We start from the raw sequence: 14,913 nt of genomic DNA on the forward strand, positions 1-14,913 counted from the left end.
GGGTACTGGGTGGAGATCAGCTAGAACAGTGACTAAGGTTCAGGGCAGCGTACCGGGTTGAGGTAAACTAGGACAGTGACTAAGGTGCAGGGCAGGTTACTGGATGGAGGTCAGCTAGAACAGTAACTAAGGTTCAGTGCAGGGTACTGGGTGGAGGTAAACTAGAACGGTGACTAAGGTTAAGGGCGGGGTACCGGGTGGAGTCACTGTTCTAGCTGACCTCCACCCGGTACCCCGCCCTTAACCTTAGTCACCGTTCTAGTTTACCTCCACCCAGTACCCTGCACTGAACCTTAGTCACTGTTCTAGCTGACCTAAGGTTCAGGGCAGGGTACTGGGTGGAGGTCAGCTAGAACAGTGACTAAGGTTCAGGGCAGGGTACTGGGTGGAGGTCAGCTAGAACAGTGATTAAGGTTCAGGGCAGGGTACTGGGTGGAGGTCAACTAGAACAGTGCCTAAGGTTCAGGGCAGGGTACCGGGTGGAGGTAAACTAGAATGGTGACTAAGGTTCAGGGCAGGGTACTGGGTGGAGGTCAGCTAGAACAGTGACTAAGGTTTAGGGCAGGGTACTGGGTGGAGATCAGCTAGAACAGTGACTAAGGTTCAGGGCATGGTACCGGGTTGAGGTAAACTAGGACAGTGGCTAAGGTGCAGGGCAGGGTACTGTGTGGAGGTCAGCTAGAAAAGTGACTAAGGTTCAGGGCAGGGTACCGGGTGGAGGTAAACTAGAACGGTGACTAAGGTTCAGGGCAGGGTACCGGGTGGAGGTAAACTAGAACGGTGACTAAGGTTCAGTGCAGGGTACCAGGTGATAGGTGGCTAGTAACAGTGACTAAGGTGCAGGGCAGGGTACTGGTCAGAGGCTGGTTAGTGGTGACTATTTAACAGTGTGATGGCTTGGAGATAGAAGCTACTTCTCAGTCTCTCTGTCCCAGCTTTGATGCACCTGTACTGTCTCCTTGCTCTAGATGGTAGCTGGATGAACAGGCCGTGGCTCGGGTGGTTGAGGTCCTTGATGATCTTCTTGTCCTTCCTGTGACACTGGGTGCTGTAGATGTCCTGGAGGGCAGGCAGTGTGCCCCCGGTGACACGTTGGGTTGACCACACACTTTGGAGAGCCCTACAGTTGCGGGCAGTGCAATTGCGGTACCAAGCGTTCATACAGCCGACATGATTTTCTCATTGGTGCATCTATAGATGTTTGTGAGGGTCTTAGGGACCAAGACACATTTTTTCAGCCTGCTGCATGCCAAGGAACTTGAAGCTTTTTAGCCTTTCCACTGCGGCCCGTCGATATGGATGGGGGCGTGCTCTTTCTGCTGTCTCCTGTAGTCTAAGATCAGCTCCTTCGTTTTGTTCATGTTGAGGGAGAAGTTATTTTCTTGGAACTTCTCCTGCAGAGCTCTCACTTCCTCCCTGTAGGCTATCTCATCATTTCTGGTAATCAGGCCTACCACTGTTGTGTCATCAGCAAACTCGACGATTGAGTTGGAGACGTGCGTGGCCACACAGTCATGGGTGAACAGGGAGCACAGGAGGGGGCTGAGCATGCACCCCTGTGGGGCCCCTGTTTTGAGGGTCAGCGTGGTGGTGTTGTTGCCTACCTTCACCACCTGGGGTCAGCCCAAGACCCAGTTGATCAGGGAGGGGTTCAGACCCTGAGAGCTGAGTTTAGTGATGAGCTTGGAGGGCACTATGGTGTTGAAGGCTGAGCTGTAGTCGATGAACAGCATTCTTATAGGCATTTCTCTTGTCCAGGTGTGATAGGGAAGTCTACAGTGCAATGGTGATTGCGTCATCTATGGAGGCGATAAGTGAATTGCAGTTGGTCTAGGGTGTCGGGTAAGATGGAGTTGATACGGTCACTAACTAGCCTCTCAAAGCACTTCATGATTACAAAAGAGAGTGCTACAGGGCGATAGTCATTTAGTTCAGTTACCTCCGCCTTCTTGGGTGTGGGGACAACTGACTGGAATATGGAGTGATTGAATATGTCCGTAAACACTCCAGACATCTGCACATGCTCTGAGTACGCAGCTTGGAATGCCATCTGAGCCAACAGCCTTGCGAGGGTTAACACGCTTAAATGACTTACTTACGTCAATCATGGAGAACGACAGCACACAGTCCTCATGACCGCTAGAGGCCCGTGTCAGTGGCTCGATTTTGTTTTCCTCAAAGCGGGCGAAGAAGGTGTTTAGCTCGTCCAGGAGCGAGGCGTTGGTGTCCGCGATGTGGCTGGCTTTCCCTTTGTAATCCATGATTGTCTGGAGTCCCTGTCACATAGGTCTCATGTCTGAACCATCGAATTGCAACTCCACTTTGTCCCTGTACTCTCGTTTTGCCTCTTTGATTGCCTCACAGAGGTCGCAGCTGGTCTGCTTGTGCATGTCCATTTGCCCAGTCACCTTGCTATGGTTAAATGTGGTGTTCTATGCATTCCCTGATTAACCCAGTCACAGTCAGTGTATACACTGAATATACAAAACATTAGGAGCATCTTCCTAATATTGAGTCGCACCCCCCTTCTCTTTTGCCCTCAATTTGTCAGGGAATGGACTCTACAAGGTGTCAAAAGCATTCCACAGGGATGCTGGCCCATGTTGACTCCAATGCTTCCCACAGTTGTGTCACGTTGGCTGGATGTCCTTTGGGTGGTGGACCATTCTTGATACACACAGGAAACTGTTGTTTGAAAAACCCAGCAGCCTTGCAGTTCTTGAAACCTAGCACCTGCTACCATACCATGTCTTGCCCATTCACCCTCAATGGCACACATACACAATCCATGTCTCAATTGTCTCAAGGTTTTAAACTCCTTCTTTAACCAGTCTCTTCATCTACACTGACTGAAGTGGATTTAACAAGTGACATCAATAAGGGATCATAGCTTTCACCTGGTCAGTCTATGTCATGGAAAGAGCAGGTGTTCTTAATGTTTTGTTTACTCATTGTACATTGATACTATTCTGAGGCAACCCGGAACATTTCCATGTCCGCGTGAACAAAACAATCTTGAAGCATAGATTCCAATTGGTCAGAATGGAAGAATGTGCATCTGACAAAGATAAATGAAGTACAGAAAAACATTTAAAAAGTCAAATAAAAGGAGATGCAGGAATATTTAACACAGTGGACAAGTTTGATGCTTGTTCACCCCAGAATATAGACACCTAAGGGCATTCCCAAACCATGTGTATAAAGGTACCAGGGCCTGTGGTATGACTTAAAGTAGTGATGGATGTTTTAACAAGTGTTTTAACAATCCATCTTTCCTACAACAGCAGAAGACACCACACAGAGAACCAAAAGAATGAAAGGAAAGGAGCGCTGTTCTCGGATCAGCTTTCTCCATTCAAATCTTCCCATAACATTAGAATTATTTCAGAGCTCCTAGATAGATATTACCACCTACGGCTGCAAATATTGAGGCAGCTTATTGTAATGCTTACCCAATGAAAATACACTAAATCAGATTTGGCACATGTTAGGCTATCAAATGTGTTTATGAAACCCTTTTTAAATCAGCAGATGTCAAAGTGTAAAGATGACGCCGTGAGTCAAGAAGCAGGTGCAGGTCAAACGTTTAATGAAAACAACAAACATAAAACAAGACAGCGTAACAGAAGCGCGGTAACATGAACACAGGTGCAAGACCAACTGAGCAATGAACAAAAGGAAGGGACCTATGAAGGGGAGGTAATGAGGTCCAGGTGTGAATCGTAATGATGAGTGCCAGGTGAGCGTAATGATGAATGCCAGGTGTGCGCAATGATGATTCCCAGGACCGGTGGTTATTATTTTGGCGATGCCGGAGGGGAGGAGCAGGAACATGACACAAAGTGCTTATACAGAAACCCAGCCTAAAACCCCAACAGCAAGCAATGCAGATGTAGAAACACGGTGACTTGGAAGAAACCTAGTGAGGAACCAGGCTATGAGGAGTGGCCAGTCCTCCTCTGGCTGTGCCAGGTGGAGATTATAAGAGTAGATGGCCATTAAGGCCAGATTATTCTTCAAGATTTTCAAACATTCATAGATGACCAGCAGAGTCAAATAATAATCACAGTGGTTGTAGAGGGTGCAATAGGTCAGCACCTCAGGAGTAAATGTCAGTTGGATTTTCATAGCTGAGCATTCAGTGGTCAAGAGAGCAGATGAGGTACAGAGAGAGAGAGCGAGAGATGGAGAACGAGAGAGAGGGTTGAAAACAGCAGGTCCTGGACAAGGTAGAACATCTGGTGATCAGGTCAGGGTTCCATAGCCACAAGCAAAACAACAGAAACTGGATCAGCACCACAACCAGGTGCACTGGGGACAATTGGGAGTCATTAGGCCAGGTAGTCCCAAGGCATGATCCTAGGCCTTAGGTCCCTCGAGAGAGAGAGAGAGAGAGAGAGAGAGAGATGGGACAATTAGAGGGAGCATACTTAAGTTCACACAGAACACCAGATAAGACAGGAGAATTTCACTGGATTGGACAGATTGACCCTAGCCCCCCAACACATAGACTATCGCAGCATAGATATTGGAGGCTGAGATAGGGGGGGTCGGGAGACACTGTGGCCCTGTCCGACCTATACCCCCAGACAGGGCCAACCAGGCAGGATATAACCCCACCTACTTTCCAAAGCACAGCCCCCGCAACACTAAAGGGATATTAACAGACCACCAACTTACTACCCTGAGACAAGGCTGAGTATAGCCCACGAAGATCTCCTCCACTGCACAAGCCCGAGTGGGCGCAAAATTGGACAGGAAAATCACATCAGTGACTGAACCCACTCAAGTCATGTATAGTAAAAAAAGCCTGGCACGACATGACGCACCCCTCCTAGGGACAGCATGGAAGAGCACAAGTAAGCCAGTGACTCAACCCCCGTAATGGGGTCAGAGGCAGAGATCCCAGTGGAGAGAGGGGAGCCGGCCAGGCAGAGACAGCAAGGGCGGTTCGTCACTCCAGTGCCTTGCCGTTCGCACCCCTGGGCCAGACTACACTCAATAATAGGACCTACTAAAGAGATGAGTCTTCAATAAAGACAAAGTTCGAGACCGAGTCTGTGTCTCTCACTTGGATCGGCAGACCATTCCATAAAAATGGAGCTCTATAGGAGAAAGCCCTGCCTAGGAACAATAAGGAGGCCTGCGTCTTGTGAACATAGCGTACGTGTAGGTATGTACGGCAGGACCAAATCGGAGAGATAGGTAGGAGAAAGTCCATGTAATGCTTTGTAGGTTAGCAGTAAATCCTTGAAATCAGCTCTAGCCTTAATAGGAATATGATCATTTGGGGTTCTAGTCAAGATTCTAGCAGCCGTATTTAGCACTAACTGAAGTTTATTTAGTGCTTTATCCGGTTAACCAGAGAGCAGAACATTCTGGTAGTCTAATCTAGAAGTGACAAAAGCATGGATTAGCTTTTCTGCATCATTTTTGGACAAAAAGTTGAAGATTTTTGCAATGTTACGAAGATGTAAAAAATATTCTTGATACGTTCGTCAAAAGGGAGATCAGGGTCCAGAGTAACACCGAGGTCCTTCACAGTTTTATTTGAGACAACTGTACAACCATTAAGATACATTTTCAGATCCAACAGCAGATCTCTTTGTTTCTTGGGACTCAGAACTAGCATCTCTGCTTGGTCCAAGTTTAAAAGTAAAACATTTGCCACCATCCTCTTCCTTATGTCTGAAACACAGGCTTCCAGGGCAGGCAATTTTGGGGCTTCCCTATGTTTCATCGAAATGTACAGCTGTGTGTCGTCCGCATAGCAGTGAAAGTTGACATTGTGTTTCCGAATGACCAAGAGATAGAATATATAGTGATCAATTGATTTGTCAGAGGACAAACCATCCACAGAGACGAACTGATATCTTTCTGACAGATAAGATCTAAACCAGGCCAGAACTTGTCCGTGTAGACCAATTAGGGTTTCCAATCTTTCCAAAAGAATGTGGTGATCGATGGTGTTAAAGGCGGCACTAAGGTCTAGGAGCACAAGGACAGATGCAGAGCCTTGGTCTGACGCCATTAAAAGGAAATTTACCACCTTCACGAGTGCAGTCTCAGTGCTATGATGTGGTCTAAAACCAGACTGAAGTGTTTTATATGCATTATTTGTCTTCAGGAAGGCAGTGAGTTGCTGTGCAACAGCTTTTTCTAACATTTTTGAAAGGAATGGGAGATTCGATGTAGGCCGATAATTTTTCAAACCTGTAATTAAAATAGATTTTTTGGGGGGGGTTAGGATCATTTGATTTAGACAACATGCCTACCACTTTGAAGATGAAAAATATTTTTTTTATTGTGAAACAAACAAGAAATAAGACAAAAAAATAGAAAACTTGAGTGTGCATAACTATTCACCCCCCCAAAGTCAATCCTTTGTAGAGCCACCCTTTGCAGCGAATACAGCTGCAAGTCTCTTGGCACATCTAGCCATTTTTCAAGGCAAAACTGCTCCAGCTCCTTCAAGTTGGATGGGTTCCCCTGGTGTACAGCAATCTTTAAGTCATACCACAGATTCTCAATTGGATTCAGGTCTGGGCTTTGTCTAGGCCATTCCAAAACATTTAAATGTTTCCCCTTAAACCACTCGAGTGTTGCTTTAGCAGTATGCTTAGGGTCATTGTCCTGCTGGAAGGTGAACCTCCGTCCTAGTCTCAAATCTCTGGAAGACAAAGAGTTTTCCCTCAAGAATTTCCCTGTATTTAGCGCCATCCATCATTCCTTCAATTCTGACCAGTTTCCCAGTTGAAAAACAACCCCACAGCATGATGCTGCCACCACCATGCTTCACTGTGGGGATGGTGTTCTCAGGGTAATGTGAGGTGTTTGGTTTGCACCAGACGTAGCATGTTCCTTGATGGCCAAAAAGCTAAATGTCAGTCTCATCTGACCAGTGTACCTTCTTCCATATGTTTGGGGAGTCTCCCACATGCCATTTGGTGAACACCAAACATTTTTTCTTATTTTTTTTCTTTAAGTAATGGCTTTATTCTGGCCAATCTTCCATAAAGCCCAGCTCTGTGGAGTATACAGCTTAAAGTGGTCCTATGGGCAGATACTCCGCAGTGGAGCATTGCAGCTCCTTCAGGATTATCTTTGGTCTCTTTGTTGCCTCTCTGATTAATACCCTCCTTGCCTGGTCCGTGAGTTTTGGTGGGCGGCCCTCTCTTGGTAGGTTTGTTGTGATGCCATATCCTTAAAAATGTTTAATAATAGATTTAATGGTGCTCCGTGGGATGTTCAAAGTTTCTGATATTTTTTTATAACCCAACACTGATCTGTACTTCTCCACAACTTTGTCCCTGATCTGTTTGGAGAGCTCCTTGGTCTACACGCACCACTTTTCAGTTTGTATTTTTTTTTGAATGTTTTGAGACAAATCATTTTTTTCATTTCACTTCACCAATTTGGACTATTTTGTGTAAATCCATTGCATGAAATCCAAATAAAAATCCATTTAAATTACAGGTTGCAATGCAACAAAATAGGAAAAATGCCAAGGGAGATGAATACTTTTGCAAGGCACTGTATTTCAATATGATTGAAATAGGCCTATAGCCTACTGTTTATATTATAATGCATCAGTTTTCATTTGAAGCTTATTTTGATATGTAGTGTGTTTGTATCAATTGAATAGACATTGGTACCTTTGCATTTGTAGTCACCTTTGTTCTGAGGTCAGAGAGATGGATAAACCATGTGATTCTATGTTTAGCTGAGCTCTTCTATGTATATATTGACTCGGGATGGCAAAAAGGCATCTAACAATGCACTTAGCTGTGGCCTGAGTGGTTGAGGCAGGCGTTAGAGTGTTTTCGACATACATTTACATTTTTTATGTAACCTTTATTTAAGGCAAGTCAGTTAAGAACAAATTCTTTTTTACAATGACGGCCCATTAATAATGATGTTTTTTGATCAGATCTGTTCGTGATCGCCTCTGTTGTGAACTTCGTACGTGTGTCTGTGTGTATCTGTGTGTGTGCGTGTGTCTGTATGTGTGTGTGTGTAGACCTGCGGGCCCAGCTGTGTGACCAAATGAAGGTTCTGGACGGTCAGGTGGAGGTCAAAGGTCAACAGCTGTCTGACATGTCCGAGTTCTTCCGTCGTCGTGGTGACATTGAGGCGGAGTATGCCCGTGCCCTCGACAAACTTACAGAGAGGTTCACCCTAAAGACCAAGAGGTGTGTGTGTGTGTGTGTGTGTGTGTGTGTGTGTGTGTGTGTGTGTGTGTGTGTGTGTGTGTGTGTGTGTGTGTGTGTGTGTGTGTGTGTGTGTGTGTAAAGATAAAATTCTGCATTGTTTATTTTGCTTTTATTGCTTGATCTGTTTATACTGACTGGCAGACATTATTATTGGTGGAATGTTAGTATAGGGAACTCAATGATAATGTTACGTAAATTGGTTTAAGTCTTGCCCTCTCTGTCCTCACCCTGTCTCTCCCCCCCTGTCTCCCCCCCCCCTGTCTCTCCCCCTCTGTCTCTTCCCCCCTGTCTCTCCCTATATATCTTTCCCCCTCTGTCTTTCTCTCCTCTACCCCCCCCCCCCCCCCCCCCCCTCCCTGTAGGAAGGAACAGAGTGGTCAATCAGTGTCTCAGTGTTGGTCAGTTTTGTTGACTCAGACACGTGCAGAGAGCAGGGAACATGCAGCGCTGAGTGACTCCTGCTCACACACACTCACACAGCGACTCACACACTGCTCAGAGGACACACACCGCCTGGCAAAACGGGTAAACACACATTCATATTTACAGTACCTGAACAAATGATCGACCCACTTCCTTTGGCTTCCAGTCAAGATCGTCTGTACATAAAATGATACGTATTTTTCACTGATCTACACAACTCCAAAATCTAAAAGTGAAAATGTGATAGCGTGTTACACTGTCTGATGATTGATATGTCTCTGATCAGAGTAAGGAGGTGGGAGTTCAGATGCAAGATGAGCTACTGAAGGTCACCACTGAACTGCAGACGGTACGAACATACCTCAGTCACTAACGATGTGGACAAAAGTAAAAAGATGAAGATTGTATCACTAGTGTGTGTGTGTGTGTGTGTGTGTGTGTGTGTGTGTGTGTGTGTGTGTGTGTGTGTGTGTGTGTGTGTGCGTGTGCGTGTGTGCGTGTGTGCGTGTGTGTGTGTGTGTAGGCTCTGAGGACATACCACCAGTACCATACAGAGAGTCTGACAGCGGAGGGGAAACTAAAGGAAGCCACACGATTGGAGGAGAGACAGACAGGGAAGTCAGCTGAACTGGGGATAACCCAATCAGGAGGCCAGCGGCGGAGCTCTGTGAAGAAGATGGAGAAAATGATGGAAAAGGTAAGGGTCGCGTCTGACTACACTGCCAGATCTCACAATGTATTTACTATAACAGCTAACCACATCGTATGATATAACAATCTGATGCGCGACTGCACAGTCCATGATGTGGCACATAACCATTTGTTAATCCAATGCAACGTCTGCAATGAAGTCAGCCTGGAGGGTGGCCAAGGTTGTTGTTGAGATGTGTGTGGTTTTCATGTGGCACAGGATACAGACAGTTTTGTAGAGTTTTGAGTCAGACATCCTGTGCCACATGAAAACCACACACAACGGAACAATAATGTGAGCTACTTCTGTAGTGCCAAATCAAACCAACTACAGCTAGTGTCAAACCCCTTGACCCTAAACCCTAACCTCTAACCCCTGGCCTGAGCCTGTACCAAAGGCAGTATGAATCAACGGACCTTCGTTGTCATTAGCTATTCTTTTAACCAAATTGTGTGTGTGTGCTCTCCATAGAGACATGGCAGAGTGCAGGAGACCCAGTTGAAGTGCACTAAGGCTCGTAATGACTATCTGCTGAATCTGGCAGCTGCCAACGCAACTATGAACAAGTACTATCTACAGGATCTCAGCACACTCATAGACGTGAGTCACTGTGTGTGTGTGCGCGCGCGTGTGTATGCGTGTTTTCGTGCGAGCTGGTGCCTTTGTGTGTGTCTGTTACGCAATCTTATATTATAAAATGTTTAACTGACAAACTAAGTATTAATCTCTCTCTCTCTCTCTCTCTCTCTCTCTCTCTCTCACACACACACTCTCTCCCTCTCAGTGTACTGACCTGGGGTTCCATCTCTCCTTGGAGCGAGTGATGAGGTCCTACCTAGCCAGCAGGGGGCGTGTCCTGAAGGCTGAGGAGGCTGGGCTGAAGCAGCTGGAACAGGAAGTGACATCACTGGATCAGGGCGGAGACAGAGACGCTCTCCTACAGAACCACGACACAGCATTCTGTCTGCCCTTCCGCTTCAGTTACCATCCTCATGAGGGAGACCAGGTACACACACATTCATGTTCATCCATCAGTGGATGATGACCGTGACACATTTTATCAGAATTATGGAGTGCAAAGACATACATATATATATATATGTATATTCTGTGACACACTGAACATGATATGTTGAGATCCCACAGGAAGAGCTGTTGGTTCACACACCAGTACACCTGTTATACTATACACATCCCTAATGTGTTCCAGGTGGGTGAGGTGAGTGCGGAGAACCAGGTGAGGTATGAGTTAGAGACCAGGTTCCAACAGCTCCAGTCCCGCCTCTCCACCGAAACCTTGGAAACAGAGGAGGTGAGGTTTTCGCTCTATTCTTAATCTATCCATGATTTATCGAACCATCGATCAATTGATTGATCCATTTTCTATCTATTGTATGTCTCTATTTTCCAGGTCAGTAAGACACTGAAAGCTACCCTCTCCGCGCTATTGGACAATATGTGTGACAGTGACAGTAACCCCCCCCCTGACCTGCCCATCAGCCTATCACACGACCCCATGGGAACCGCCTCTGCCTCCAAGCTAGCCCTTGCCAAGCGGAGAGCCAATCAGCAAGAAACAGAGACATTCTACTTTACGGTGAGGACATCCCATTGGTCAGGGGAAGGTGTGAGGGGAGTCTAATGATAGTATTATGGATTGCGTCTCCTTGTGACCAACTAGGTTTGAAACCCGGGACATCTGAAAAACACAAGACTGTGTTAGCCAACTGAGCTAAAGCTGTGTAAACAAGCTAAAGCTGCAAAGGTTAAAGTGTGTATCTCTGTTTCTGTCGTTTGTCAGAAAGTTAAGGAGTATCTGATTGGAAGCTCCCTGATCTCCAAACTACAGGCTAAACATGACCTGCTGCAGGAGGCCATACAGAAAGGTACTTCTACTATACTAATACTATACTACTACTGCACTACTACTGTACTACTACTATTCTACTACTTTACTAATACTATACTACTACTGCACCACTACTGTACTACTATACTAATACTATATACTACAACTGTACTACTACTATACTTCTACTACCGTACTACAATTTTTATTTTTATTTTTATTTAACCAGGAAGGGCTCATTGAGATTTAAAATCTCTTTTTCAAGAGCGTCCTGGCTAAGATAGGCAGCACCAAGTCATTACAAACATTACAGACAAACAACATGAAAAACTACAAGTATTCTATTAAAAACCATAGAATTCACAAGAGTATAAAACAAAATCAAAAACAGCTCATTAAAAACATTGACAGGTCAGGGAATCAGTCTCAAGATCATTCATCAGTGATTTAAAACCATTGACAGGTCAGGGAATCAGTCTCAAGATCATTCATCAGTGATTTAAAACCATTGACAGGTCAGGGAATCAGTCTCAAGATCATTCATCAGTGATTTAAAACCATTGACAGGTCAGGGAATCAGTCTCAAGATCATTCATCAGTGATTTAAAACCATTGACAGGTCAGGGAATCAGTCTCAAGATCATTCATCAGTGATTTAAAACCATTGACAGGTCAGGGAATCAGTCTCAAGATCATTCATCAGTGATTTAAAAATACCAATCGGGACAAGATCTTCCAGTTTAAAAGTATTTTGTAATGCTTTCCAAGACGACGGTGCAGAGTACATACTGTAAGTGGTTCAGCTATGAAATCAGCTGCCAGATTTAAAAAGCAGGGATCCAAAAGATCAGGATCTGCAGGCTTTCTTTGATCTAAGGATTTCAGGGCATTATGTACCACCTGCACTAGAAAGACAAAAAGCTAAAAGTTTGACCAGCTCTCACTGGTTCATCCACACAGGGTTGTACAGAGACAGAGGACACTGAATCAAACAGCCTACCAGATGATACAAAGAGCCCATTGAAACAATTCAGCATTTCAGTTGTCATATACAGCAACAGAGTCCTTCAAAACACATGACGGCAATTCATTAACATTGTTGTTACCAGACATAGACTTAATAGCCTTCCAAAACTTTCTAGGGTCATTCAGGTTATCAGTGGTAACAGACATAAAATATTCAGACTTGGCCTTCCTGAGAAGAAAAGAACACTTGTTTCGTAACTGCCTAAAAATAAGCCAATCAGCATCAGAACATGATTTCCTTGCTTTAGCCCAGGCTAGATTATGGTCGTGAATTATACAAGACAGCTCAGAAGAAAACCATGGATTAACCTGCCCTTTAACCCTGAACCTGCGGAATGGGGCATGTTTGTTTACTATTTGGAAAAAAACATCATGAAATCATTTCCAGGCAGTTTCCACATCAGGGATAAACTCAATCTGCTCCAGTCAAAATAAAACAAATCAGGAAAGAAAGCCTGCTCATTAAAACGCTTCAAATTTCTCTTACGAATAAAACGTGGGTTTGTCTTAGGAACCTTAGTATTTCTAACAGCAACAACAGCACAATGGTCACTTAAATCATTACAAAAAACACCAACCGCAGAATATTTATGTGGAACATTTGTCAATATCAAATCAATCAGGGTAGATTTATCTGGGCATTTAAGATTTGGGCGAGTGGGTGAGTTAATCAACTGGGTAAGATTCATAGAATTACAAAACATGTTTAAATCATCAGACACCGACTTTAACCAACACCAGTTGAGATCACCAATCAAGATCATGTCACTGTAAAGAAGTTTAGACATAAGGTTCATCAGAGAAGAAAATGCATCACCGAGAGCAGAGGGGGGTTTATAACAGCCAATCACAGTTCTAGAGAGCAGAGGAGGGTCTATAACAGCCAATCACAGTTCTAGAGAGGCCCTTTGAAACCTCAATATTCAAAGCAAGAAATTCCAACTGTTTACAAATAGTTTCACACTTTGCCACACTTACAGGGAATTTAGTTTTTACATATATACTGCATGACTACACTACTACTATACTACTACTATACTACTACAATACTACTAATATACTAATACTATACTACTACTATACTACTGCTGCAATGCTACTGTATTAATACTATGCTGCTACTATATTGCTACTACTATACTACTACTACTATACTGCTGCTGCTCTACTACTATACTACTACTACTATACTGCTGCTGCACTACTACTGTACCACTACTGTACTACTAATATACTACTACTTTTCTACTACAATACTGCTACTGCACTACTACTATACTACCACTGTACTACTACTATACTACTACTTTTCTACTACAATACTGCTACTGCACTACTACTATACTACCACTGTACTACTACTGTTCTACTACTATACTGCTACTACACAACTACACTACTACTATACTACTACTATACTACCACTGCACTACTACTATACTACTACTATACTATGCCTATAATGCTACAGCACTACCACTGTACTACTATTACACTACTCTACTACTACCACTGCACTACTACTATACTACTACTATACTACTACTGCACAACTACACTACTACTATACTACTACTATACTACCACTGCAATACTACTATACTACTACTATACTATGCCTATAATGCTACAGCACTACCACTGTACTACTATTACACTACTCTGCTACCACTACTGCACTACTACTATACTACTACTATACTACTACTATACTACTACTATACTACCACTGCACTACTACTATACTACTACTATAGTACCACTGCACTACTACTATACTACTTCTATACTATGCCTATAATGCTACAGCACTACCACTGTACTACTATTACACTACTCTGCTACCACTACTGCACTACTACAATACTACTACTATACTACTACTATACTACCACTGTACTATGTCTATACTGCTACTACATTACTTCATTACTACTACTGCACTACTACTATACTACCACTGTACTAATACTACACTACTCTACTACTACTACTGCACTACTAGTATACTCTGACAATACTGCTACCGCACTACTACTGTTCTACTGTACTACTACTACTTTACTAGAACTGTATAATACCACACAACTGCTACACAACTAATCTTGCACTATTCCTAACTCTCTCCCTCTCGCTCTCCTTCTCCCCCCCCCCCACACCCCCATCTCCCCCCTCCCTCACCCTCTCTATCTTCAAATATCTGTTTGTTTTCCAGCTAAGGCCGTTGATAGCGACCCCTCCAGGTAAACATTCCTGTTATTTCTCCGAGAGAGAGAAAGGGTGAGAGACATGGAGAGAGAGAGAAATGAGAGAGAAAAAGAAAGACGAGAGAGAAAGAAAAAAAGATGAAAGAGAGAAAGAGAGAGTACAATCTTCAACGCAGCAACAAATCCAAGACTGTAGCAAAAACAACACTACACTTTTACTGTTGAAAAGCATGATGTGTGTGTATCAGTGTATGACTGGTGAGTGATGCTGTATATCTCCCAGAATGCAGTGTGCTAGGTCAGTGCGTGTGCGGAGGTCCAGACCCTGTTCCATGTACAGCCACACTCTCTTCACCTCTGATATGCTGGGTTTCATACAGGTAACACACACACACAAACATACACACTAATATGTCATAACACTAACATGTGTAGGAGAGATATGCAGTGTGTGGACAGAAGCTTCAGGAAATCAATCTCCACGCTCCAACACTAATACTGACA

The 14,913-nt window shown here is 44.2% G+C and overlaps 1 protein-coding gene across 7 annotated transcripts in view; it reads left to right on the plus strand.

The window, feature by feature from the left end:
• The window catches only part of arhgap4b (Rho GTPase activating protein 4b), a 36,204-nt gene that overhangs the window by 14,795 nt on the left and 6,496 nt on the right, over positions 1-14,913 (plus strand). For 4 of the 7 annotated variants that reach the window (XM_031793252.1, XM_031793255.1, XM_031793253.1 and 1 more), the window contains exons 3-12: positions 8,021-8,192; positions 8,576-8,738; positions 8,923-8,985; positions 9,160-9,333; positions 9,799-9,927; positions 10,112-10,333; positions 10,538-10,639; positions 10,739-10,924; positions 11,129-11,213; positions 14,418-14,445. In XM_031793252.1, coding sequence (XP_031649112.1) covers positions 8,021-8,192; positions 8,576-8,738; positions 8,923-8,985; positions 9,160-9,333; positions 9,799-9,927; positions 10,112-10,333; positions 10,538-10,639; positions 10,739-10,924; positions 11,129-11,213; positions 14,418-14,445 — 1,324 coding nt within the window. Of the gene's footprint in view, positions 1-8,020; positions 8,193-8,575; positions 8,739-8,922; positions 8,986-9,159; positions 9,334-9,798; positions 9,928-10,111; positions 10,334-10,537; positions 10,640-10,738; positions 10,925-11,128; positions 11,214-14,417; positions 14,446-14,692; positions 14,790-14,913 lie in introns of all 7 variants that reach the window. The other 3 variants (XM_031793254.1, XM_031793249.1, XM_031793251.1) reach the window with 1 other exon arrangement.

Source organism: Oncorhynchus kisutch, linkage group LG17 (genome assembly GCF_002021735.2).
Source record: "Oncorhynchus kisutch isolate 150728-3 linkage group LG17, Okis_V2, whole genome shotgun sequence".
Lineage (NCBI taxonomy): Eukaryota > Metazoa > Chordata > Actinopteri > Salmoniformes > Salmonidae > Oncorhynchus > Oncorhynchus kisutch.